The sequence below is a fragment of the Oreochromis aureus genome, linkage group 8 (genome assembly GCF_013358895.1).
Source record: "Oreochromis aureus strain Israel breed Guangdong linkage group 8, ZZ_aureus, whole genome shotgun sequence".
Taxonomy (NCBI): Eukaryota; Metazoa; Chordata; class Actinopteri; order Cichliformes; family Cichlidae; genus Oreochromis; species Oreochromis aureus.
The window spans coordinates 3,007,811-3,033,546 of NC_052949.1; the positions used below are offsets into that span (position 1 = coordinate 3,007,811).

Here is a 25,736-nt window from a genome sequence, read left to right on the forward strand (position 1 = left end):
GCGGAAGCAGTGTGGGTTTATTGTGGTGTAACTTGACGCTGGTGCCGGACAGCTGCCACACTGGACTCAGACTGAGCCGGACTGTGTAAGTAAACCTGAAATCCGTCGCTTTTCCTGCCGCGGTGCCGCTGGACGGTCAGACCGTGTTTGTAGGGATGGTTTACCCGGGCAGCAGCGGCCTGGTTCAGGCCACAGGCTGTCGGAGAGACGGTTAATGTAGGCGGGAGAGGAAATGGGTCGATGTTTTTAGGCCTGTGACTACAGTTTGAGCTCCACGGGGAGGAATTGAGCACTGGTGACAGTTTAATAGGCATATTTACCACAGTGAATATTATATCTGTACCAAACACGGCCGGGTACTCATGAAAATGAAAAGCAGAGGATTTACAGCAGTGTAATTACACCTTAAATGATTCAGGCTGATCTGATTCATGAGGTGAATGAGCTGTAAAATCAGGGTTTATTCAGCTTTTGTCAGTAAAAAATTTATATATTACCAAGAGCGATTGTAGGATTCTCATGGGGTTGCACATTTACTTTAGTTTTTTGTTTTACTATTTGTTATCTTTTTGTTTGATTTCAGCTCATTTTGCCCGTTTTGTTTGTTTTTTTTATTTCCATCTTTTGTTTTTTTGATAAAAAAGTTATTATATATTTAAGGCCCAGAGGAAATCAGAATACCTGATCTGAAATAAATATAATGTAGAAAATTGGTGTTAAAAAGATTAGGCGGTATTTTCAGGCTCACGTGCTGCCCTGTGGCTTCGTGCAAATGTTCTTACAAGAAAAGAAGTGAATAATTTTTTGTTTTGAATAATTGTTCAGGTAGTGAAACAGTGTTTAGACTCAGAGCTTTCTGTGGGATATCACTAAGACTGTCCAATCCAGTGTACTTCTTGTCATTCCTTTGTGTGTATTGTGTGTATTTTAATTTATACTTATTCTTTTCCCTCTACTGTAATTTATTATATTTTTTATTAATACATATATTGTATTAGTTTCATAAAGGAAGTCTTTGTAGAGTCTGTATAAAGTTTTTACTTGATGTGTCGTATTTGAATGCATCACTCGGGCAGATGTTCTAAATTTCATTGTACACCTGTACGATGACAGATACATTCAGTCTATTCTATTCTATTCTATTCTATTGCTTAATCAAAAATTATAGTCCTACAATAGTATAGAAGTCTTAAAATCAAAGTTAGGGGTCGTCAGGTAGCCTCAGAGTCATATTTCAAGTAAATATGAGCATTATTGTGTATTAGTAGTTACCCAGCAGTATGTACAGTGACATCATCAGTCAGATGTGAGAACAAAAGAATAGCTGTGTTTTCCCCTGAGAATTTGAAGTAGCAGTTGAATGTAACTTCTTAACAAGTTTTCAGTAACGATACATCAAGCTTGTAATCTCAACAGAAAGCCTTCTGCACGTCATAAAACTGAAAGTGAAAAATATCATTGTGGGGGATTTAAAAAAACAATCTTGGGTCAGGATTTTAAACCTGTTGTTTAACCCCCATCATTAATTTCCATTTACTGTTTGCTCTTCCTGTCATATAGATCGCAGCTAGCAAGTGCTCCTGCGATATTGTGGCAAAATAGTATCAATACAAATATCAATATTTTATTAATTAATAAGAAAGGCTTAGCTAACAAATCTACCTGCTAATTCAGAGCAAGCTAATTAGGGGCTTACATGCAGCCCTCACTGTCAGACATGCCTGGGCTTGCCTCATTATAACATAAATCCATGGTGTCACTATATCATTGATATTGTAACACTTTTATAGCATTTTATAGTATTATTGTGGATGATATAATGCAGCACAGTGACCTGTGGTGTACAGTCTATGCAACAACAATCATAACATGGTTGAAGGTATTTTCAACAGTCCCTTCGTAACCTTTTTAATTTTCAGTTGTAGACCTTATAAATGTGAATATTGTTAAGCAAATAGCTCCAATACTTACTATGTACTTATAAATATGCAAAATAATAAGAAAGGAAAAGCTGTGTTGGCACCAAAACACTAGTTGGTGGCAGAATTGTTGCCTTCAAGTTGATCCATTCTCTTCTAGTAGTTTGGACAGTGGAATAATTCGGTGGAAATGCATCATTTACTTATATTTCTATTTACAGTGTAGGGTTTCAGAAAGGGGGAGTTACCTGAGTGTCACTGGGTTTTTTGGTGTTTAAGATTTCAATCACTGAGGAGCTGCTGAGCTGGAAAAAAAACTAGACTTAAAATAGCCACCATGACATCACTTACTGGTCTGTGGATTATGGTTTTGAAGCTTTGCATCTGCCATTGTTGAATTAGAGACCTTGCATGAATGAATGACAAAGGAAAGTCAATACGTGGTATGACCTCTTTTATTATTTAACACAGTCTGAACTCTCTGAGGCGACTTTCTTGTCCCTTCTTTAAGGAGTCTTCGGGAATAGTTCTCCAGGCTTCTTGAAGAACATTCAAAACTCTTCAGTTCCAATTATGGGATTGCATAATTCCATCAGCTTTGACAAAGCTGCTGTCAAACTGTTACAGAGCCTTCATTGTTTTTCACAGATGGCTGAAGACACTGTAAGAAGCATGAGGGGCGTTTCGAGACTTTTGCACAGAGTTGATTCTAGTTTGTTTTACTCCTTCTCTACTCGTGTGCTGAATATTTGCACATTTCCAAAAATAACCCAAATCTTTTTTTGCTCGAGTAATTCAAAGTGAAAATTCGAGGAACTGCGTTTGTGTTTTTTAACACTTCTATGTTGGCGTCATCCAAACAGTCGTAACTGGTGACACCAATACTTCCCCTGTTAGCTGAGGAAGGAAAGGCAACAGTATGAAGCTCTTAGAGTCTTTTTAGGAAGAGAACTATTTGAGTGTCTGCCTCTTATCTGCTGTACAACTCAGACCGAGATAGGTGGAAGAAAATGAATGGATGGACTGTCTTGCATTGCTAACATTCATTCACACTTGTTGTGTTCTAAATTTGCAGTCCCATACCTTTGCTAGCTATCTGTCTTTGAGCAACTCCCGTGTTATGTTATTTTCCTTTTAAAGTGGTTAAAGTCTTAAAAGGTTAAAGTGGAAAAAAGCAACCTTTTGCTTGTCTTTCTGATTTTTGTGCTACTCTAAAACTCTTATGGCTTCATGTTTTCTATTGATCTCTAAGTCAATAGAGATCTTAAAACTGTAAGATCTCTATTCCCTCTTAAAACTGTAGTATCACCTCACTGTCAGCCTTGTACATTAAACTAATATTCATACAAGTTTGTCATTGTTTGGGTATTTTCACCAAATTTAAAGAAAATTGAAGAACTCTAAAGGCATTAAATCAGATGTAAGATATAGTCATCCTTCAGCAGTGCTCTGAACTGTTCCTACAGGAATTTTTTCCACTTTGAAATTGAAAATGAAAACCACAAAGTTGAGCTCTGTGACAGCGAGCCGCCTCCCTGCGCAACTTCTAACCTGCTGCTGCTTTTTTATGGCTTAAAGTCTGCTTTTACGGACCAATTTTTACTCTTCCCATGATGGGTGGGTCTGCCTGAGACTCTGAGGAAATTGCACGCTCTTACAGCGGTGACTCGTCAGTGACAGGGTAGTCACACCCTGAAGCAGTGGTTTTCAGGCTTTTTGTGCCCAAGCCACAGCAAACTGTCTGCCATAATTTGAAGCCACACCTGTATTCATATCTGCTCAAAATAACATCAGAGTCATCTAGCGTGCCATCAGTTGTTCTTTTGATTGTCTTTTGTGGTTTCTTGACCGTGCACGGCTCTTTTATGCCAACGCATTAGCGTAAAGGTTGCCTCCGATGTCTTATCAGACACACAGCTCAGTAGACCAGTCCTGCAGCGTCTGGTTCAGATTTGACTAGACCAAGTTTGTCTCAGAGGGAATGTTTGGTTTCAGAGTGGCTGTTTAGTTTGTTCGGCACTATGTTAGCTTTACCCAGATAACACATTCTGAAAATGACATCCCCACTCCAGCTTCAAGTAGCTTTAACTTTCCCCCTACTTCTTATTCAGTCGCTCGGTTAGCTGCACTAGCAAATTGCAGTTTTCCATTTAAGAAAATGATCTATTTCCCTTTTATTGTCAGTCAGGGCCTTTGATGTGTTTTGTTCTAATAATTCCCACCATTGTGCAATAATGGGAATGGGCTGGGGTTTTCCTTTGACAGACATTTTTAAAGGAGTATTTTAGAGGAAGTGACTGTGTATAAAGTACTGATACAGTACAGTATATTATGCAGAATACAGTATGTGATATATGGCTGTCAAAAAAATTCAAGGCACACCTACACTTGCCTCAAGTCACACCATTGTTCCTTGGCACACCATCTGGGGGTCACTCCCCTCAAGCATGCCTGGCCTTATTGTCTATTTAAGTCTTAAGAAAAGTCTGCAGAAATTACAAAACGAACATCACTGTTGTATTGAAGAACTTTGAACTAGCGATTGAAGCCTTAAACTCTTCAGGAAACTGTTTACTCAAGTACTGAATTAAGTTAGCAGTTGGACTATGTTTAGAGACTTCTACACCACTGGATGTTTTTTGTGGGTCGTTAAAAATTTTTTTCTCAACGTCCATCTTTCTTATCTGCTTTTTAGATGCTAACATAATTTATAAATTTGTAAAAACTCAGAGCGTAACTACAACCCATGAGCTCATGGAGTCATGGACACTAAATATTCGAACACTCTCAGGCCAACTGGACATTAAGCTCAGCTTTATGACTTTTTAATAGTCAGTTGGATGGATAATGTCAGATGTTCTCTTGGCTTAAGTTTGGTCTGTTTTCCACGTCTTGGCTTAATGTTGTATATTCCCTTTTCTTGTGAATGTGAGAATATGTTTATAATATCTATTTATTGTAACACCGGTGGTAGTAGCTAAACTAGAATTTTGCAGGTATCTGAAGTCCAAAAGTGCTAACTTGAATCTGGGTGTTAAAACTCTTTGTTGGCCAAAATGCTCAGACAACACTTTGAAAGAAAGGGAAACGTTTGGCCTTTCCTCCTGCTTTAAAGGAAAATTGAGCAAAGCTGGCCATAACATAAGAAACGTGAAATGCAAAAATCTCGTTTTTTCTGATAGCTGGAGCAAAGTTGAAGGTCAGTTTGGACCAGACATTCAAGGCAACTTAAACCAGTCATTGAAAATGTTGATACATCGTGAGGTTTGAAGCCCACTCTGGGGTGAAGACACAAAATAAATGTCTGTATGATTGATTTCAGCAGACATGTTGATTCTGGCATTGCAGTGTGAGAGTAAATCACAGAGCTGGAAATGGAAAACAATAGTCTTTTACCTCTTAGGGTGTGTGTGTGTATTACACATATTGTCACGGCATGAATCTGTTTGCATAGCCTCTATGGAAACAAAAGACAAATCCCTGTAATGTAAATCATTAATTTTCATCCTGAAGTCCTGGCAGCGTTAGGGTAAGGGTAGGATTAGGATTAGTATAGTGAAGGTTAAGTCAGATGAATGTAAGTCAATGGAATGTCCTCTGAAGTAATGGAAAGACAAGGGTGTGTGTGTGTGTGTGTGTGTGTGTGTGTGTGTGTGTGTGTGTGTGTGTGTGTGTGTGTGTGTGTGTGAGTGTGTGTGTGTGAGTGTGTCCCTGAAAGTTTTTAATGTGACAAACCACACTTTACATCTGCATGTTTCAATGACACGTTACGTATTTGATGTGAAGAAAACTGTCATTTATGTATGAAAGGAATCCGGTGCACAAAGGATTCTGCACAGGAAGGATCATTCACGTTTTCCCTACTTGATGACAGTGGCATGCACTATGCATGAAGGAAACTGTTGAAGAAAAAGTAGATTCTGAAAGTGAAGGTTGGATTGCCTGAGCTAGCATTTATCACCACAGGAACGAGTATTATCTTCCTTATCTGGAAAACTTCATGCCGGGCTTCATTAGCTATGAAAAGGCTGGAGGCTGTAGGCGTTTCAGCTACTTACCTGCCAGTAGAAACTCAGAGGGGACTGAGGCTTTTGAAAGACATGAATCTTAGCAGCCAGGCAGTAAATTGCTGTAATTGTTTTTTATTTAAAATTAAACTTTGAGGTTTAAGTTCTCGCCGTATAAAAGCAGGTGAAACATGCAGTCCAGTGAAGTCCACTGCCACTGGAACAGTGACCCTTCAGAAACATTGAAAAAACTTTGGGGACAGAGAGTGCACAGAGAGAGAGAGCAATTTATGTGGAAAGGTAAAGACGCTACAGTAATACAGAGAAAAAGCCCAAAAAATGAGAAAACCCCAAATGAGCAAGCACTTGGCAAAAGTGGAAAGAAAAAACTCCCCTTTAGAAGGAAGAAACCGCTGGCAGAACCAGGCCAAACCAAATTAATTGGCTCCTTTTATTGTGGAGGAGTAGCAGCTCTACATGAGTTCCTGCTGAAGGACTGAGCTCTGCAGCCCCCGCTCACAAACAGGAACCCAAGATACTTGAACTCCTCCACCTAAAGCAGCAACTCCTTCCCACCACAGCGTGGGCACTCCCCACGTTTCCATCTGCAAATTATGGTGTCAGACTTGCTAATTCTCATTCCTGTCAGTTCTTACCTACTCAGCTGCAAACTGGCCCAGTGCAAGCGACACGTCATGAAAAACCAGATCATCAAATCCACAGAGCACGGTGCTGGTGAGCAAACCAGTCTACCCATCCTTACTGGAAAAATGGAACTCAAACTTTCACTTGTTTCATTTCCTCTACATGTCTTTGGGATACAAGTTTACCAATAAGATAAAACACAAAAGCAACAGACTTGGTAAAAACAGAAAAACACCCAAGCTGCCAACCACCTTTAATTAGACCCGTATGTCTGTACTGAGTCAGCAGTGTAAAGAAATGTGCATTGTTTACTAGTCATAGGTCAGCCGTAATGCAAATAAAAACCTGAAGTACAAAAATGTGACATCACTGCAGCTTTAGAATTCCAAACCTAGCACCTTAAACCCGCCTTGACGCTTGTGTCTAAATGTCTGTGCAGAGTTCCTGTGATGCCCCAGAGCGGGCTGAGCTGGTCGGGGTTGCGATGCCTTACGTGGACCGCCAGAATCGCATCTGCGGCTTCCTGGACATCGAGGAGAATGAGAACAGCGGCAGGTTCCTGCGGCGTTACTTCATCCTGGACACTGAGCAGGGCAGCCTGCTGTGGTACATGGATAACCCCCAGGTAAGGCTGTTTATGAGCGGAAAACATCTTTATCATCTAAAAATAAACAGTTTTTATAGGTTTTTTCATCTGAGATCTGGGTCATAAAGTCTTGGGGTGTGTCTTTAGTAAGAACATAAATGTAGGGCTTTTATTTTGAAGTTCAGTACAGGTATTGGCTTTGGTTTTCTTACCTCCAAGCGGCAATAAACAGCTCGTGAAAATCATCATGCAGGGACTTGAATCGCTTCAAGGATGTAATCCATCACATTGTTGCACAGCTCATATTTTAGATGCATCTTAAGAATCAGCTGCATGAAGCATCAAAGTCTTTATGCTACAGCATCATTTTTCTATTGTCGTGCACTGACACCGTGAAGCTTGGCTCTCATATTGTTCTGCATTTTTCCTACTACCTAAAAAGATGCTGCAGATGTCTCTGCCCGTGACTATGAAGCCCACTGCTTCTTTTGCAACAGGAGGAAGTAGGAACTGTTGCACCGGGGAATATATTTTAATTCACTTTCACACTCTGCTGTGCAGCAGGATGGTGTGTGGGAGTGAGTCAAAATTAACTCCTCTGTGTGCGAGCTCATTGTGATGAAGGGACATGTCAGACACATGAATCACACCACTGATGTGTTTAAGCAGTTTTAACAGTTTTTCAACGGCGCTGGAGCCGTACAGACCCCTGAGACCCTCTCTCCTCATATGAGGACATTACACTTTGGCTTTTCTGCACCTTATACTTCATTAAAGGGTTTTGTTAAGCAATGGTTACTTTAGAAAGAATGCAGGATTAGGGCACTTCCTCCTTGGCTTCACTGTTCAAATCTGAAAAGCTGATGATGTGCAGGGATGAGGTGGGTGAGGGATTAACAAAAAATCCAAAAAACAAACAAAAGTGAAGACAGAATGAGGAAGTCGTGAATTTGCAGGATAGAAATGCACTCGGCACAGATTCTTTTTCACTGCTGATTGAGTTGTCTCACCTCTGCATGAAACCAAGCAGACAAACGGGAACCAGAACAGAAACAGGTTAGCGATAGCACTGAGATTTCCTACTGTTGGGGAATTTCTAAAACACATCGCATCCTCATGCAGAAAGCTGGTCGGACTGCCAGCGCACAGAGCTTTGGTATTTTCCAGATGATCTTCCCACATAGATTATGCTCATAACAAGTATTGTGAGATCAGAGAAGACTGAAACAGGGTTTTACCATTTTTTTTATTCATATCTGACTCTTTGGATAAAGTTAAGTTCTCTTATGACTCCACATCATTGTCTTTTACATTATTTTGTCATTTTTACTAAACTTTACTGAAAGGGGAAAAAGCAAACGTGTTTGCACGTTCATTACAAACAGAGATTTAAGAAAAAGAATAATTAATCTTCAAATTAAAGGTTTTTAAATATCATGTTGTGAAATCTGTAAATAAAAACATGAAATACTGTTGTTGATTTCCATCATAGCAGGCAGCACTGATGTTAGCACTACTACCTTGTTTACTTCTGTTAGTTCTACTTCTTCTCGATACAATCACGAATGGCTGATGCTTATACATTTGTGTACATTTGTGCTTTTCTCTTCAGAATCTGCCCAAAGGTGCAGGAAATGTGGGCTCTCTCAATCTTTCCTACATCTCCAAGGTTAGTCCTCACTCTTCCACACACACCGTTTCCCAGTGGTTTCACCTGTACTCTCTGTGCGTATAAACGTTCTTACATCTGTAAAATCCGTTGTTATTTTGGCGTGTGATTTCTCTTGTTACCAGCTGTAGATTGAACAGAACATCTGCTGGATTCTAGCCTCTTCTTTTTCATGACGCTATCCTAAAGTCTGTCCAATTCCTGTGGCTTCAGCCGGATTTTAAACACAAAAAAATTAAACGTTATATCACAACAACCAAATAAATTCAGAAATTCATTTGAACATCACACAGTAAATAGATGCTTCAGAACAGGAAGAAACCTCCAGAGGAACAGGGCTCAGAGAGGGGCGGCCATCTGCCACGACCAGTTGGGGGTGAGGGGAGGGAGACAGGACAGACGATACACTGTGGAAGAGAGCCAGAGATTAATAATAATTTGGACTTTTCTAATTTTAGAGATATTGCACAAATGCAAGAAAGCAAGCCTACAGTTTTTTAAATTATGTGCATTGAAGAACAACTCCAAGATTCCTCACAGTGTTGCTGGAGGCCGGGGTAATGCCATCCAGAGTTAGTATCTGTTTAGATGCCACATTATTATCTGAATTTTGAAGCAGGAAGTTAAAGCTTATTCTAAGCTGGGTATCATCTGCGTAGAAGCGAAAATGTATGCTGTGCCTTGTAATAATACTGCTGAAGGGAAGCATCTATAATGTAAACAGAACTGGTCCTAGCACTGAACCCTGTGGAACTCCATAATTAACCTTAGTGGGTGAAGAGGACTCTCCATTTACATTAACAAATTGGAGTCTGATAGATAAGATTCAGACCACTGCTGTGAGTGTAGCATAGCATATTTATAGTATGATATGTAGTTTTCCTGATGGCTGAGTTTTTCCCACATAGCAGTGAAAGTGTTGGCCAAAATGTGACTTCTGTGTGGTTTTCTGTAGGCCACATTGGTCTTGTCCCATCCACAAGTCCACCTTACATCGGCTAAATGACAGCTGTGCCAGGATTTATCAGTCCCATACTCTGCCATAAGCAGCATGGAATTATCACAAATGTGTGGGTTCATGTTTTTGGTGTGTTGTGCTGAAACATTTACCCTTTACTCTTCTCTCTTGCTAAGGTCAATGATGCCACCAAACAAAGACCAAAGGCAGAGTTCTGCTTTGGTAAGTTCATCTTTATTCCTTCTCACCCTACACTGCGTCTCTGCCTCCTTCCTCTTTACCTGCATAGTAACTCTAGCCACATACATTTCTCTTTCCTTTGCTTTTGACCTGTTTGTGTGTGGCTTTGTTTCCAGTGAGAGGAACTATCGTTGCTCCAACACGCTGACGTTTTAAACAATAGCGTGCTTGTAACTTTGTGGCAGCAGATTGTCCCTTTCCTGTTTCAACATCACAATGTACCTGTGTGCAAACAGCTGTGTACAAGAACACAACCGGCCTGCACAGAGCCCTCAGACCCCACTCCTTCCTCACTTCCTTCCCAGTCTCCTTTGTTCTCAATCCTTCCTTGTTTCCTTCCTTCCTCGTCGTTCTGCCCTACCTCTTTTCTTTCTCACTCCCTTCCTCCCTCTTTTCCTCATCTGTACGGTTTATTTCCTCTCTTTTGTCCCTTGCTACTTGTTATTCCTCTGCTGTCAAACAGTAGGCCTTTGTCACTCAATAGGAGGAAACTGTACAATGACAAAGACCTGACCTCTGTGTGTGTATTTGCATCTGGATGGGATAATGGCACACACACACACACATCCTCTGCCTCTGAAACAGAAATAAGACGATATTTTTAGATACCCATGGAGCTCGTTTCTCTTCTTCCTCTTGTGCTTTCGAGCCTTACACATTCCTCTCTCTCCCTGTCATTTGTTCACAGTTATAAATGCAGGAATGAGGAAGTTTTACCTACAGGCCAACGACCAGCAGGATTTGGTAGAATGGATCAGTGTTCTCAACAATGCCATCAAGATTACTGTGAGCCACACACACACACACACACACACACAGATCCATCGTTGACCCTGTTTGTCCTCTGGTTGTGTGTCGCTCTGTCTTCAGCCTCGGGCTGCAGCAAATGGAAAGTTACACATCAGGCCACTGTGATAAAGATCAGTGCAGGCGTAGCAGCGTGTAAAGACACAACAGCATTAAAGCCACCTGCAGCTGCTGTGGTCTGCAGTCAGCTGACAAGTTTTCTGTGCACACTTTCATCTTTTCAAACTTCCTGCCTCTATAATCAAGGAATCTCTGAACTCGTGCGGCGATATCGACGCACGTGCTGCGCTGGCCGCTGCTGAGTTGAGCAAGCGGGCAAAAATCTGTTGGGTTGCAAATGAAGGGTCCTGCAGAGATGCACGGCCAGCTGAAATGACACCGAGACGTCGCTTGTGTCAGCAGATGCCATTTTCCTTTTTGCGTGCACCACCCTTTGCAAGGGCGACAACAGCAAGTGCATTAGCCTGACTGAAGGACTCGCAGCATTGGTCGGGTTATGTGCAAACAGTGACGTCGCCACAGCTCTATACCATTTATACCAGCGCTAAGGTCCTTGGGGTATTCTCCTGAGTACATCCACGTCAGCACAGGAGATGTTAAAAACCAGAAGCACTGAAATCACTTTGCTCCTGATTTTGACTTTTGAGTTTTGGTGGTAAAAACTGACTGTTGTACACTCTGAAACCCAGCAGGCCACCTGCATGAGGTTACAAAAGCAGAGAGGCGCACTTGCTGCCAAAACTACACCACAGTGTGGTTTTCACCAGCAGATGTCATGCCGCTATTGACATGTGCAATCTCAGTAGCAGCTAGAATAGGCTGACCAACGTCGTGTTGTGGATGGATAACCTCAGACGCTCTGGCTGAAGTCTGAAGTCTGTTTTCAGCGTTTACCTCTGCTTCTACTGAGAACAATCCTCATCCTGTCTTCTCTGTGCTAATGCGCTTATACTAGGCTAACAACAGCTCTGTAGCTAGTCACCAGGTCAGTCCTCAGACAGTTTAGACCACCTGTACATGTAATGTCATGTGTTCTGTGAGGCTTTAGTGCCTTAACATGCAGGTTGTTACAGTATTGGCTGCAAAACTACAAAGTCCAGGAGGAGGTTATTAAATCATAGGGGTGAAGGGAGCATAGTGGGAATTTGCAGTCTATGTTAAAGTAATGCCGATCACAGCTTTAACACTGCTTACTGAAAAATGATTAGCTGGGAGTGGCAGATTCATGCGTCCTGCTGTCGGCAGCATTCAGATGCTTTGACAAACAGTCACCGATTGGCACTCAGGGAATGAGAATGGGCTGGTTCAGATCAAGATTCTTCATGTGCACCACCCATCCTTTTATCGTTTGTTCCTTTTCCATCTCTCAGAGTCCAGGAAGGAGTCTAAAACAGCACTTATTTTAAAGTTAATTACGATTGTCTGCTTGTTGTTTTAAGCTGTGCTTTAGCCTGCGAGCACCTCTGCTTTGGTACATATGTAACTTGCTGGTTGCAGCATGAGCTTCCTGTCAGACTTAGACCTCTGCTACAGTTCATGGTGTGAAAATAACCATCGTCACTCTTTAAGACCAAAGTCAATAACTGATCCTAATAGCTTTTATCTCTATTTAATTAGCATTGCTAACGTAATGTAAATTCCTATGATAAATAACATTCAGAGAGTTAAAAAAAAAAAGAAAAGAAAAAAGGTGAAATAAAGCCCAAGCTCTTAAAAATAGTGAGCCTTTTTGAAAGCCACGACTCCTGCTCTGTTTTCAGGTGCCAAAGCCCGGCGAGGGCCACAACACCCACGCAGAGACTCCACAGGAGCTGCTTGGAACCATGAAACAGGTCTCCTACAAAACTGAGATCATCGGAGGAGTCCCCATCATCACGGCCACTCAGGTAATGCTCACAGCTGCGAGCTGCAGGAGCAGCTCGGCAGGTCCGGTCCTGCCTGTGCTGGTATGCAGCTGCAAATGTGAGTCAGCTCGCAGGAACACAGGCGAGTGACGGCTGGTTTAATTACGAGTCGGAGGTTTTAAAAATATCAGGGGGAACACGCATTGACATTTAGCCGCTCATAGCCGAGATTTGTTTTTATTTGTTAAAGGGGAACTCTGACAATTTTGCACATCTGTGATTGTTACGCCGGTTTTAGGAAGTAAAACTGCAAAATCTTTGTAATCCATCGTTTGTTTATGATTGAGACTAGAGACTCCAGTCAGTGGAGTTGCATTATGGGTAATATATAATTGAAATTAATGACAAGAACAGGAAGAATGCATGGATTAAAAATATCATCGCTGACTGTCGTCTTATTTCTATTCTTGGACTCTCTTAGAGTAGCTTTGGATGATTCAGAGTTCATAATAATCCTTATTTGTCTTACACCGGGCTTTCATGCAGCCCCTCAGTTCATCCTCTGTGTGAAAACAACACGTTTAGATCCTCCCCCTTAAAGTCTTTCAGCTTTCTTCTGATTGGCTGCCCCTCAAAACACAAAATTGAAACAGTAGGTGGGCAGGTGGCTGGTGTGTCATGTTAGGGGTATCCCCTCTCGATGACATCACCGGGTGTCAGAAGTTAAAAAAAACAACTGTGTGTTCAGAGCAGTTTGAAATGGAGAAATGAAGTGTGGACTTCGAATCATCGACCGAGGCAGTGAGTTTAAGGCTCCATGTGTCTAATGTTGTGTAAGAGGACGTTTTTGGACACGGCTCAGTGTGGAAGTAAAAACTACACAAACTCTTCAGCAGAGGACGACTTTAGAAATCAGTTAAAATTTTAAGACTTCAGTGTTTTATATATGTGAGAAAATCCCGTCCTGCATTAAAGTTTATAAAGTTTATTTAATCATTCTGGTTACAAGCAGTTAAAAAGAATCCAAATGAACTCTAATGTTCGTGTGTGTGTGTGTGTGTGTGTGTGTGTATTTAAGGAGCAGGGAGAGGGCCACAATGGAGCTGATCGTGGAGGCGTAAAGCGGGCTCAGAATCAAATGCCCTACTTCCTGTCCAGAGGAGCGCAGGATCAGGCCATCATCAAAGCGGGATACTGTGTCAAACAAGGAGCTGTGGTGAGAGCGCGCACACACACACACACACACACACACACACACACACACTCTCTCAGGGTTAGTCAGTGTCGTCATAATGAACCATCATGTTTGGTTGGATAAAATTTCACACAGTAATCAGATAAAAATACTTTTGTGTTATTAATGAACAATAATCGATGTTCAGAAGAGAAAAGAAAAGTAAACCTTTTCACTGCAGTTACCTGCCATATTAAAATCATGTTTTTTAACAGAAAACATTTCTTAAATGCAAAAATGAACAAATAACCACAGGCACAGTAAGAAGACAGTCTGGTGGCCTTATAAATACAGCGTATGTACAGGTGTGGCACAGAGATGGTAGAAAACAGAAGGAAGTGGCAGGCATAGAACTAACCTAACTGTATTTCAAAATAAAACAGGAAGCAGTTAAACAGAAACTTTTCAATATGCTTTGCTTCCTCCTCTCAGATGAAGAACTGGAAGAGGCGGTACTTCATCCTGGATGAAAATTCTCTCAACTACTACAAAACTGACATGGTGAGGAAACGGTGAAGAGCTCAAACACGGTGACATCAGTGCACAAAGACACATCACGTTGCTCCTAAACAGACACTGAAGAAGAAGAGAGTGAAAAAAATCAATGCGTGCTTGTTGTGCTCTGCAGAACTTGCTGCGTGTCTCCACATGCAGAGGCATGCGTCGTGAATACCTCCTCATGTGATCTACGTGTGGACAGATTAGCCCTAACTACAGCCTGTCTGTGCACATATATGGGCACACCCAGTGTGTGTGTGTGTGTGCATACATATATGTGTGTCTGGCTGAGTGTTCACACCTTTTTTATGTGTAATCATGTCCTGAGTGAGCAGCTCTTGCAGAGTGTTTGTTCTTCATTTTTACCATATTCATGCAGGATAACGTATCCACACTGGAGGTTTTTGGTAGTCTGATTAATCCTGTAAAGCGAACACCTGAATGTTTCTGTAAAGTCTGACGTGTCATTTATTTGCTGCTCTTCGTTAAAAGCTTGTGAAGCTCGTTGACGTCCATGTTTATTAGCTCGTCGTCTTCCTTGTGTTCACCCTCCTCGACACACGCTGACATTTGTTTGCATGTTATCACCGCTGACCGCGAGTCATACAGACTGACACGATCAAGCGTTTAGCTCATGCATATCATCAGCACACGTGTGTCTTCATGGATGCTTATCCGAAGGACACACGGGCGAACCATCTGACAGTCAAATAACCCCAGCACACACTGAGCATCGTTTATGAGTAATTTACTTAGTTTGCATCGTCAAGTGCTGATTATAGGCTGCTCATTAAGCCAGGTAAACGATGCTGCACATCGGGGATGTCAGAATAATCTTCCATCGTGGTCACGTGCGCCCCAGTTTGATCTTAACTGGGCCAAACCAGTGAAAGTGCGCTTTCTGACAGTGTGAAGACATTTAATTAAACATTTAATCCCTGAAATGTCTTAATACATAAAAAAAAGAAGTGCAGCTTTCTACCTGATAATTGTGTAAAATTACAGAAAATGTTCTGGCAGCTCATTGCTCACACGGTCCTTCTTTTACCGTGGACCCCAAACCGTCTATAGCAGAGTGGATAGTGGAACAACAGGAACTTTTCTGTCATTTAATTGTTTAACTATCATTTAACTATTTGGTGCACCATGAGTGTCCATGGGGGAGGTCTTTATTCATTCAAAAATACACTTAAAAGTCAAAATTGATGCACTCGTTCACATTTTATTCCAGTGGGCCGGATTAGAGTCTTTGCTGGGCTGGTTCTGGCCCTTGGGCCTTATTTATGTTTGACACCCTTGTTATGTATGTATGTTGGTGTAACCCGAGGTGATGACCTCTGGTCAGTGTAAAAGCATGCTGCTCACTGCCTTCTTTGGTTTGACAAAGTGTGAATGTGAAAGTTCGTAGCTGTCAGCTCAGCCGTGGCGTGAGTCGTCCTTTGATTGCAGTGAACCCGCCGCGCTGCAGAGCTGTGTCGGATCTCTAAACGTCTGACCTAGAGTCGTGGTTCCAACCGCTGTGAGCCGACCAACGTTTTGTTCACTCGACTGACCCACATGCTGTGAGCAAAGATTTAAACGGAGGTTTTTTTTTCTCACAGGTGAACGTGTGACGCAGGCTCAAAGTATTTAGCGAAAAATCTAAATGAAATCAAACACAGACACTAAATATTACCCGACCCATCGTGACGAGGTCGCGTGTTTCAGTTTGCTTTTGATATGTACTTTCTCTTCTGTCGTCTCAGGAGAGGGAGCCGCTGAGAGTCATCCCGCTGAAGGAGATCCACAAAGTGCAGGAGTGCAAACAGAGGTCAGTCAGCCTCCCTGTCAGCTCTGTGTTTAGGTTGATTCAGGGGAAGGTCACTAAAACCGTCTCCTTTGTGTCCTCCAGCGAGCACATGATGAGGGACAACCTGTTCGAGATGGTCACCAGCTCGAGAACCTTCTACATACAGGTAACACATGAGGATGACGCGGTCATCAGTCAGGAGAAGCTCTTTCTGCATCGTTGTCTCATCTGTTGTGCTTTGAGCCAAATGAGCGTAAATTAGATTAAACATTTGGATGATTGTTCCATGCATCCGTTTTCTGAAGGATTTAGTCTCTCCGCTGCCTCCACATGAGATACTGATGAGGATTTACTGATGGTACATTTGATTGGTCGTCTTTGTTCTTTCCAACTCTTCTAACTCAACAACTGAGAGGGAGCGATTTACTAACAGGAAGACTTTGTTTAATCGAGTTAAAATCACCGTATTATGTCATATGTACGTGTTTAGAATCATAGCTTTGCTAAAAAGGCGCGCATTCATTTACTTTCCTGTGTTTCTCTCTGTCAGGCTGACAGTCCAGAGGACATGCACAGCTGGATTAAGGCCATCTCAGGCGCGATCGTGGCCCAGCGTGGTCCCGGGCGCTCCGCTAACACTGTAGGTATCATCTCAGGTGAAGCTACTTGGTAAGAGGTTTAGGTGACATGGGAAAGGATGAGTTTGATTTAACAGGACAGATGTGGAAGTTTCATAAGCTCAGAGTAACGGTGCGAACATGAACGATTCAGTCTAACTAAGATGATACAAAGATGCTGCCATAAATGAAAATGCATTCCTTCTTCTCATTGGTCTTTAAAATCACTCTGAAGTGTTTCTTCCTGCTCACTTCACGCTGCTGCAACATGTGGCTGCATGAGCCAGTGCAGCAGTGCCACCGTGTGGCAGAAACACAGCACTGCAGCAGCTTAATGAGGTCTATAACTCTGTAAATCTTTGTTAGATTTCTTTCATTAATTCAAAGATTTTTATTAACAAAACAATCTTCAGATGATTTGGGTGCTTAACCCACAGTGTGGGAATATTTTAATTGTAAATCTATCGTTAGGGATGAGACTGAGTGTGAAGTAATTTGTGTGTTTGTGATTTTAATATCCTGCTTGTTCATGTTTTTGTGACACTTTCTAGAGTTTCACAGATAATGATGACTGTGACTGATGCATGTGTTTTTGTGCATTTCTGTTAAATCTGTTTCATACACACACACACACACACCTAAAGAGTTTCCTTCCCAAACTATAAACATTCAAACCGAAGCTCGTCTGCTGCTGAAACGAATCTGGATCACAGACTGAAGCTAATGTCTTTTAACTTTATGCAGCGATAAACTCCTAGAAAAATTTGAAGGAAGCCTCCTTGTTTTGTAGCAAATTAGACTTTTTTGACTGAGAGCCAGTTTTGATTTTAACTTGCAATATTAACCAGATACAGTTTGTTCAAAACCTGAAATATTGTTTCACGAGACCCAGACGCCAGTCTGACGCGAAGAGGAGTGGTGATTCTGCCAGTGATGTCGGCTGGAAAAGTAAAGCGATGCTGCAGTGGAAATCAAACTGGTTTGTAAGAGAAAAACAAACCAGTTTATGGAAACGCTCTCGCCTGAAGCTATAACTAAGTTTGGAAACTATTAACTCTCCAAGTGAAAACTGCTCAGCTGTAGTCAGAGGCCCCGCCCTCAGAGGAAATTCAGGCTGACCAAAGCAGAAGTCCATGACTGATGGTAAAATCACAGATTGCACGGTTCAAGTGTTGAGAACGGGACGTCCAGGCGCAGATTTCACAAACAGCAGCAGAGCTGGAAGCTGTGTGAACGCCCACAAAGAGGATTACAGCCGCTGAAAAAAATGGGGGAATTTGGGGATTTTTTTCTCAGAATTCTGGGGAAAAATTCCAAAAGACCCCTCACTCTTTTCACTGGCCCTAAACTTCCAGTAAACATGACCCTGAAGGGGGATTAGCAACTTTTAATTCAGGCTCAGAATGTTTGGATCACACCTCACACAGATGTTTGTCACAAGAAACAAAAGCAGGTACTTCTGGTTTCTGTCTGTGTAAGGCGTGAATGGATGGATGGATGGATGGATGGATGGATGCGTGGATGGATGTGTGGATGGATATGTGGGTGGATGGATGTGTGGATGGATATGTGGGTGGATGTGTGGGTGGATGTGTGGATGGATGGATGTGTGGGTGGACGTGTGGATGGATGGATGGATGTGTGGGTGGATGTGTGAATGGATGTGTGGGTGGATGGATGGATGAATGTGTGGATGGATGTGTGGGTGGATGGATGGATAGATGTGTGGGTGGATGGATGGATGGATGTGTGGATGAATGTGTGAATGGATGGATGGATGTGTGGTGTGGATGGATGGATGGATGTGATGGATGTGAATGGATGTGTGGGTGGATGGATGGATGAATGTGAATGGATGGATGATGATGGATGGATGGATGGATGGATGGATGGATGGATGGATGGATGTGTGGATGAATGTGTGAATGGATGGATGGATGTGTGGGTGGATGGATGGATGGATGGATGGATGGATGGATGGATGGATGGATGAATGTGTGAATGGATGGATGGATGTGTGGGTGGATGGATATATGGGTGGATGTGTGGCTTCGCTTGGATAGGAGCTCTCCTCCGCGCTGTAACTGAGCTGTGCTGTAAACTGTTGTTTTCAGATCCGTCAGGCCAGAAGGCTGTCCAGTCCTTGTATACAGAGGTATACGCCATTCTGCGGCGGTGAATGCAGCACGTATGTGACCCCCGTGCCCTTTACCCCCAACCCCCGCACCCCGACCCATTCACCACAGCTTCCCCCTCACCGAGTCTTCACCCTGCGCACCACAACAGACGCGTTGTGGTCCTTCCTCACTCTGAGCATCGACGCTGTAGTGTTCATCCATCCTAAAGCTACAGTCAGGCTGAACAGTCACTCCAGCTGTTGCTCAAGCAGCAGCTCTTTGTAGCCACATCTGGAGCCTGCAGTACGTGCAGCTGGATAGTTTGTGCATTTGGATGAATCTCAGAAACATTCAGAGTTTGGGAGTTTACAGTTCATGCCTGAATGTCACCCAAACCTTTAGTCAGAACTCTGATTATCACAGAAGCAGAAAATCAAGTATTTCCTTCCTGTTTACGTAATTTATTTGGATCTTCTGTTGATTTAAGTTCTTTTCAGCTAATGAAAAGATATAAGACTAGTTCAGGATCAAAAACAGGTCAGAAAAAGTAAGAATAGTAATAAGAAAGGGATTTTAAATCCATAGTCTTGTTCCATTTGTTCAAATCTAAACGTTTAATGGCAATTTTAACTTATTTACAAAGTCAGAGAAAGTCGTCTAGACATGCAAAAGTGAATCTTATAGCACAGATTTATTCTACAGGATTATGGTATCTGAATCTAATTAAATAGTTAATTGAATTTATAAAGAAAAAGTTGAATTTATTGGAAATGACCTATGTAGACCCTTGTGTAGTACCTTTAAAGCCCACCAGGGGGTGACAACCTGCACTTTGTGACTCATGGCTCTAAATAGCCTTCATCGAAATGCATTTTGTTCATGAAGCAGACTTCATGAATAAGTCTTCTTCATGGCTTTGTGGAATAACTCAGGGTTTCATTCAGGCTGTTGGGTTTGACGCTTCATTTCAGACCTTCTGAAGGATTCTCATCCAGATTAGACTGAACTGAAACTCATGATAAAAAGCTAACAAACTAGATTATCAGATTATTTCCAGGTATTATTCAGTCTTCCTTACATATTTATATCCTGTGGATGGATTTGTGCCACAGTGATGGATGTTGTCCAGTCACAGTCGTGCTGCCCTCAGCTTGATGCAGGTGGAAAAAACTCTGAAATTGAGTTGATCAGCTGATCTTTGACCTTTAAGTCCAGCTCACAGGCTGAGATGCTTCCTCGACATCGACACTGACGATTTCTTCGTACACTGTTGTTTTGGCAGCGTCCTCCTCGTAACATGTTGACTTTTCTCTCTGGTCCTCCATCGACTGCCTTATATTAACACGTCGATCCTCTCACATCACAGCTCGTCTCTCGCTGTCTTTCTTTTATTTATCCAACACGTTCTCCTGTAGGCAGAAACTTCAGCTCCACCTGCTCATAAACATATCATCCTGCACCACCTGCACCATCATCTCTGAGCGTTTCACGTTGTTTCATTCTTCATATCTCACTACTGATTCAAATTTACAGCGTTCCCGACTCCCAGCAGGACTCCACAAAGAGCCTAACTCATCCCGAGTCTCTCTTTTTTATCCTGCTAACACTCTGTCATTTTGTCTTTCTGTTTTTCCTCCGTGTGTGTGTGTGTGTGTGTGTGTGTGTGTGTGTGTGTGTGCGTGTGTGCGTGCGTGCGTTTGCCTTACAGAGAGTAAGGTGTGACAGTGACGTACTAACCTTCCCCAAATGAGCCCCACCGCCGCCTTCTTCCCGTCCCTCCTCCTCCTCCGCCTGCTGCTGCTCATCGTCCAATCACCAAGCCCCGATGCCTCAGCTTCTTAGCACCTGCTGCTTGATCCTGCCCTGCTCCCTGGCGGCTGCGGCGCCACCCATTCGTACGTGTTGCTTGTATCTGCATGAAGCCTTGTTTAAACTCACAGCATTTCACTCGTGTGTAACTATTTGTCCATCGAGAGCAGGTTAGCCAGCTGGAGGATTGTGGGTACTGTAGTGTTTAGAACCCCCTCTCTCCATTAAAGTGGCAAAAGAAGGTCACGGTGCTTTAATGTGGCTGCCCGTGCCGTTACATCATCAAAGAGAACGTCCTTGGCTTCACCTCTGTAAGCTTTCTTTGCTAGAGTAACTTGGTTTGTCTGCTGTTACTGATCATCATCTTTTACAGTGTTCATAGCACCCTTCCTGAAAGCTTACTGTCCAAGCACTGCCTAATAACAATTAATATCATTATTATTATAATACTGAGGAAGCTTCTTTGCTTTTGCTGCCATTTGGCTCTATCTGTCTGCTACTTTTGCCTAGCGATAAGGATTATTGTGCATTTAATTGGACCCCTAAATATGTAGCCTGATCAATCAGGTCTGATTCTGATCTAAAATAAGGATTAGAAGATGGTGACGACTAATGAGCATCTTTAATATCAAGCAAGCAGCTTTGGTTTCACAGAGCCTGATCCGGATGTTTCAGATTAAATTGGCTGTAAGCACCACGTTTTCACTGATTCTGTGACTCGAGCTTTACATTTTACTGAGCCAGTTAAACACGAGGAGTCTAATGTCAATACTTTGTAATGTGAAGCTGTTAAAACACACGCTAATGATACTCAGTTATAAGGATGATACCCAACAGGAGACACATGTGAGCCTGATCTAGGCTATTCACAGCAAGTTTGTGTGACTGGAAAGTCTCACCCCCAAAATCTGGGTCATATAAAGCTGGAGTCTGTGCTGTCAGTCAGAAAAATGTGCCAAAGAAAAGTGCAGATGTGAGTCAAACCTACCTTTAGGCTGACCTTTAAGCCTTTCCAGAGCAGTTTCAGGAGTTTAGTTTACTTTAATCCAGGGAGCTGATGGGGAAATGTGGTCACACAAAGACACAGAGTTTTAGTTTTAATGTTGTTTTGAAGAAAATGTAGGAAACAAAGTTTTTAGCAACAAAGTTTTAGTTTAGACTTTCAGTTTTTTTTAGAGGAAGAAAAATAATGTGGGACTGAGCTGCAGCTTGATGAGAAGCTCAGGCCTGAATGACTCTGACAGCGTTTCCTCTTTTCCATCTCCATCACACACTCATCCATCCATCCACCCACTGAGCCCTCCATCCACCCATCTCTCCATCTGTCATTCATAGTCACCTCTTCTGCCTCACCTCCTCCTTCTCTTCCCTCCGTCTCCTCAGGAGCACAGTGACCACTCCCCTTCCAGCTCCACCTTCTACCTCCCAGTCAATGAGGAACTCCAAGACTCGCAGTCCTCAGAGAGTGCTCAGCCTCGCTCTGGACACGCGCCATCGGGACAACTTCCTGGGCCTCCTCCCCTGGAGGCTGAGCGGGGTCCAGTCCGTGATGGTGCCCCTTCCCCCGGCGCGCTCCCGCCTGTCACTGCAGGAGACGCTGCAGCCTTCAAAGTGAAAGAGGAGGACAAGCTGGCGTGGGGAAGCCCCAGCGGCGTCTCCGGGTCCCAGCTCCTCCTGGCTGAGGATCAAGATGTGGACATAACCCTGTTCTGACAAACTCTAACGGACACACACACACACACACACACACACACGCGCGCACTGTCAGACACCTCCTGGGACCAGTTCTTTGTTTAGTTTTTTTGGGGATGGGACCTTCTTCCTCCGCTGTTTTCCCTTCTCCTTGTCTTCCTATGTATGCTACAGTCTGTCACTCCAGGCAAACGACAAACACGGCTTGCTGTTACACGTTTCAGCGGCGCCACGAGTCTCACTTCCTGTGATGCACCAAAGTTTGTGTGTTTGCTAATCCCGACTAATCCCGCATCTCAGTGTTTTTCATTTTAAACTCGCGTAGAAAAGCTCGTCGCCGAGGTCCAGATTCCCTGAGCAGAGGTCGCTGAGCGGCCAGCTTTCATGAGCAGGTTTCCAGAGGTCACGCTTACTGAATATTTCCCGTCGTCAGTGATGGAAAAATGTGTCATTTTCATAGATTAGAAAAGATGCTGGTCTGTGTCTTTCATAAGACAGCACTGAACACAAGTCACCCAGCAGGGTCGTGCAGGCATCTGTGTCCGCCACAGGTGATCCTGCTGCAGGGAAAGTCCCGCTTTGAGAAACTTTGGGTGGCTTCTAATCCCTGAAATGCAGAGGGACGGCCCAGCATTCAGAATAAAATAATAGCTGTCTGTCTGAGGGAAAATGGAGGAAATACGCCTCTGCAGAAGCCTCCCCCGATGGATTTGATTAAGCTTCCAGCTTTAGTTCATTTACTTCATATTTGGGCACTGCGACTACAGTGCTTTAGAGCCTCTGCGATGAAAGACAATCATCTGCTTCATGTTTGCTTTGGAAGATTTAAAGCTCTTTAATGAAGCAGACATGCCCAAAGTGAAGAGTGCTGCAGCCCGTTGGAGCCCACCCAATCTTAAATCTTCACCAAAAATCAAAATACAAGTGATGTATTTCCTTAATAATTATATTAAAAAAATAAAAACTCACAGCCATTGGCTCCAATGTGTGAAACTTCAGCACCGAGCAGTAAATTCAGGTCAGAATAATGAGTAATATCACAAACTGACCACCTCATATTAGCAATTTGAAATCACTTGTTATATAAAGAAATACGTTTATATTAATATGTAACTGTACATACTGTAGTACCTCTGGAGTCCACCAGGGGGCGCACACTCTTTGAATGACTGTAACAAAGAATTCAAATAACCGGTAAAATTAGGCTATGATGGAACTTCCGTTTGTCAAGTGTATCGTGACCTCTGCTGGTATCACCACAGTTTGCAGCCTTTCCACCTCCTTTTTTTAAGCGCTTATTTAACCAAAGAAGTTTATTTGAAAGCTGCAGTCAGTGGAGGTAAAGTCAACGTTAAGGTTTATTTCCGTTTCTCATCACCCTCCTTTGAGAGCTGCTTTCAGAGAACACTGCTAACGTCTGTGAGGTTACTTCTCCTTCTTTCCAGCGTGCTAACTGGTATCTCCAAACCAGCAAGCTCAGCAAACTTTTTTATTTGTCTCTCCAGCACCAGCACGTTACCAGTTAGCTTGCTAAGTAGCCGCCAAGGTGCTCCAAACATCAGCAAGACTCCAGCACAGCTCTGAAAGAAAGAAAAGCAGCTCTCTGGTGGTAAAACGCGTCGCTCTGCAGGCCTGTTTTAAGCGAGTGAAGCCTGATCCAGGAGGTGAAAAATCTACGATGGGCTTTAACAGAAAGCTTCTGCTGTCCTTTGTTTTTATCCAAGGTCAAGTCCTTCTCCTGGCTCTGTTGGAGGCCTCCAGCTGTTAAAAAGGAGTTTCTCTCTGTTTATTCGCTTGGGGATTGTTTGATTGTCTGGGTTTTATCTTAAAGCACCTTGAGATGGCTTGATGTGAATCGATGCCTCTTACTTTGATTCCTGTTCATGATATCTGATCCTCAGACTTGCACATGAGCCTAAAATTCAACCATGATTACTAAATAAACCCTGAAGCACCCGAGGCTTTATCGACTTTTCTGCGTCCACACAGTTTTAGTCGTGAATCTCTTCATATGTTTACACCTCTGAATCCTGCGGTTGGGAATCTTTGTTCTGGTGTCAGGACTGAAAACGTGTTCGGCTGTTGAAACTGCAGCAGCTGTAATTAGTGAGATCGCACAGCGCTCTTTATCTCAGCTCTGTCCAGTTTCAGCAGGGAATTTAATTTCTTATTAATAAAGCCAATCCTCGCCAAAACCTTCCATCTGCGGTCCAGTCGCTGCTTTGCCACATTTCCAGATTTATGATTTTTTTTAAATCCAAACTTCCGAGGCAGGAAGAGAAAATGAGAGTCTGGATGAAGCTGTGTTCAGACCTGCAGAGAATCTGGGCTCCAAGTGTGACGGTTGCTTCTGTCCTCTCGCCTCACTGTACATTCACGCCGCTGTACTGCTTTCTAACTGATGACGTATTTGTTTCTGATGTCTTTTGCTGTAAGATGTGGGGACGTGAAACCAAACTGGATGTGTAAATGAGACTCTAAAGCTCAGCGGCAGGTTTTCGTTCCTCTCGGCGTCCAGCTGCGAGCTCTGGTTGTGGGTGTTTCTTTTTCTTCGGTTTCAATGTGCTTTTAGTTTTTATGATAATATTATTTACAGTGATGAAAAATCGAAACATATATGTTGTTTACTGAGTTTTTTAAACGCGTGTGCACGCACACGGCCCTCCTTCCTGTTGTTCCCCGTTCACCATAAGCTGGTTAAAGTGCCTGCCTTGTTCTTACTAAGAAAAACGATATAACGATGAGCTCTTTTGACCCTTTTTAGTGTGAACGTGATTCTAAAAACATGTGCTCTATTTATTAAAAGAAATTTGGAATAATTTGAACTGGGTTCATGTGTCTGCTTTACTTTACTTTTATGGACTGCACACTAATTAATACACAGACAACATTTCTGGCACTTTTGCCAAAGTCGAGAAGGAAATTTAACAAAACAAACAGGAAGCGGGAGGCTGAAGAGACCATCCAATGAAGACAGAAGGAATAAAATAAAACACATGAAAATGATCAAGCTTCAGAGGGCTGAATTCAAAGAATCCCTGAAAAAGTGATGCAGGAGGCCAGTTTTTCTGAAATGTCATTGCAGCAACAGAAAATGGTCCTCAGTAGTTTGGATAGTCCCGATGTGCTTGCATGCATGTCTGAGAACATCGGGGTATACTCCTACTGTGTGGGGCTCAGTCAGTGGCAGTGATTTCTTCATCCTCTAGAATCTTCAAGTTCAAATTTTATTCGCCACATGCAGGTTGCCCTGCAGTGGAATGGAATCTACCTGCACTCTCACCACGTGACTTGGCCAGAGAGGA

General features: G+C 42.7%; 1 protein-coding gene across 3 annotated transcripts; it reads left to right on the plus strand.

Moving 5' to 3' along the window:
* Positions 1-25,256, plus strand: plekha1b (pleckstrin homology domain containing, family A (phosphoinositide binding specific) member 1b). Of its 3 annotated transcripts, none has more exons than XR_005614063.1 (13): positions 1-85; positions 7,011-7,196; positions 8,770-8,826; positions 9,961-10,006; positions 10,713-10,810; positions 12,592-12,717; positions 13,754-13,891; positions 14,342-14,410; positions 16,153-16,217; positions 16,299-16,362; positions 16,747-16,836; positions 20,639-20,825; positions 22,123-22,261. XR_005614063.1 is itself a non-coding variant. In XM_039616325.1 (13 exons), the coding sequence occupies exons 2-13, from the start codon at positions 7,056-7,058 to the stop codon at positions 22,352-22,354; spliced, it is 1,200 nt and encodes a 399-aa protein (XP_039472259.1). In that variant the 5' UTR covers positions 1-85; positions 7,011-7,055; the 3' UTR covers positions 22,355-25,256. The 3 variants fall into 3 exon arrangements, 2 of the variants coding, with proteins under 2 accessions (XP_039472259.1, XP_031601282.1); XM_039616325.1 differs by lacking the exon at positions 20,639-20,825 and adding an exon at positions 18,928-19,001 and having other exon boundaries at positions 22,123-25,256; XM_031745422.2 differs by lacking the exon at positions 20,639-20,825 and having other exon boundaries at positions 22,123-25,256.
* The last annotated feature ends 480 nt before the right edge of the window (positions 25,257-25,736 follow it).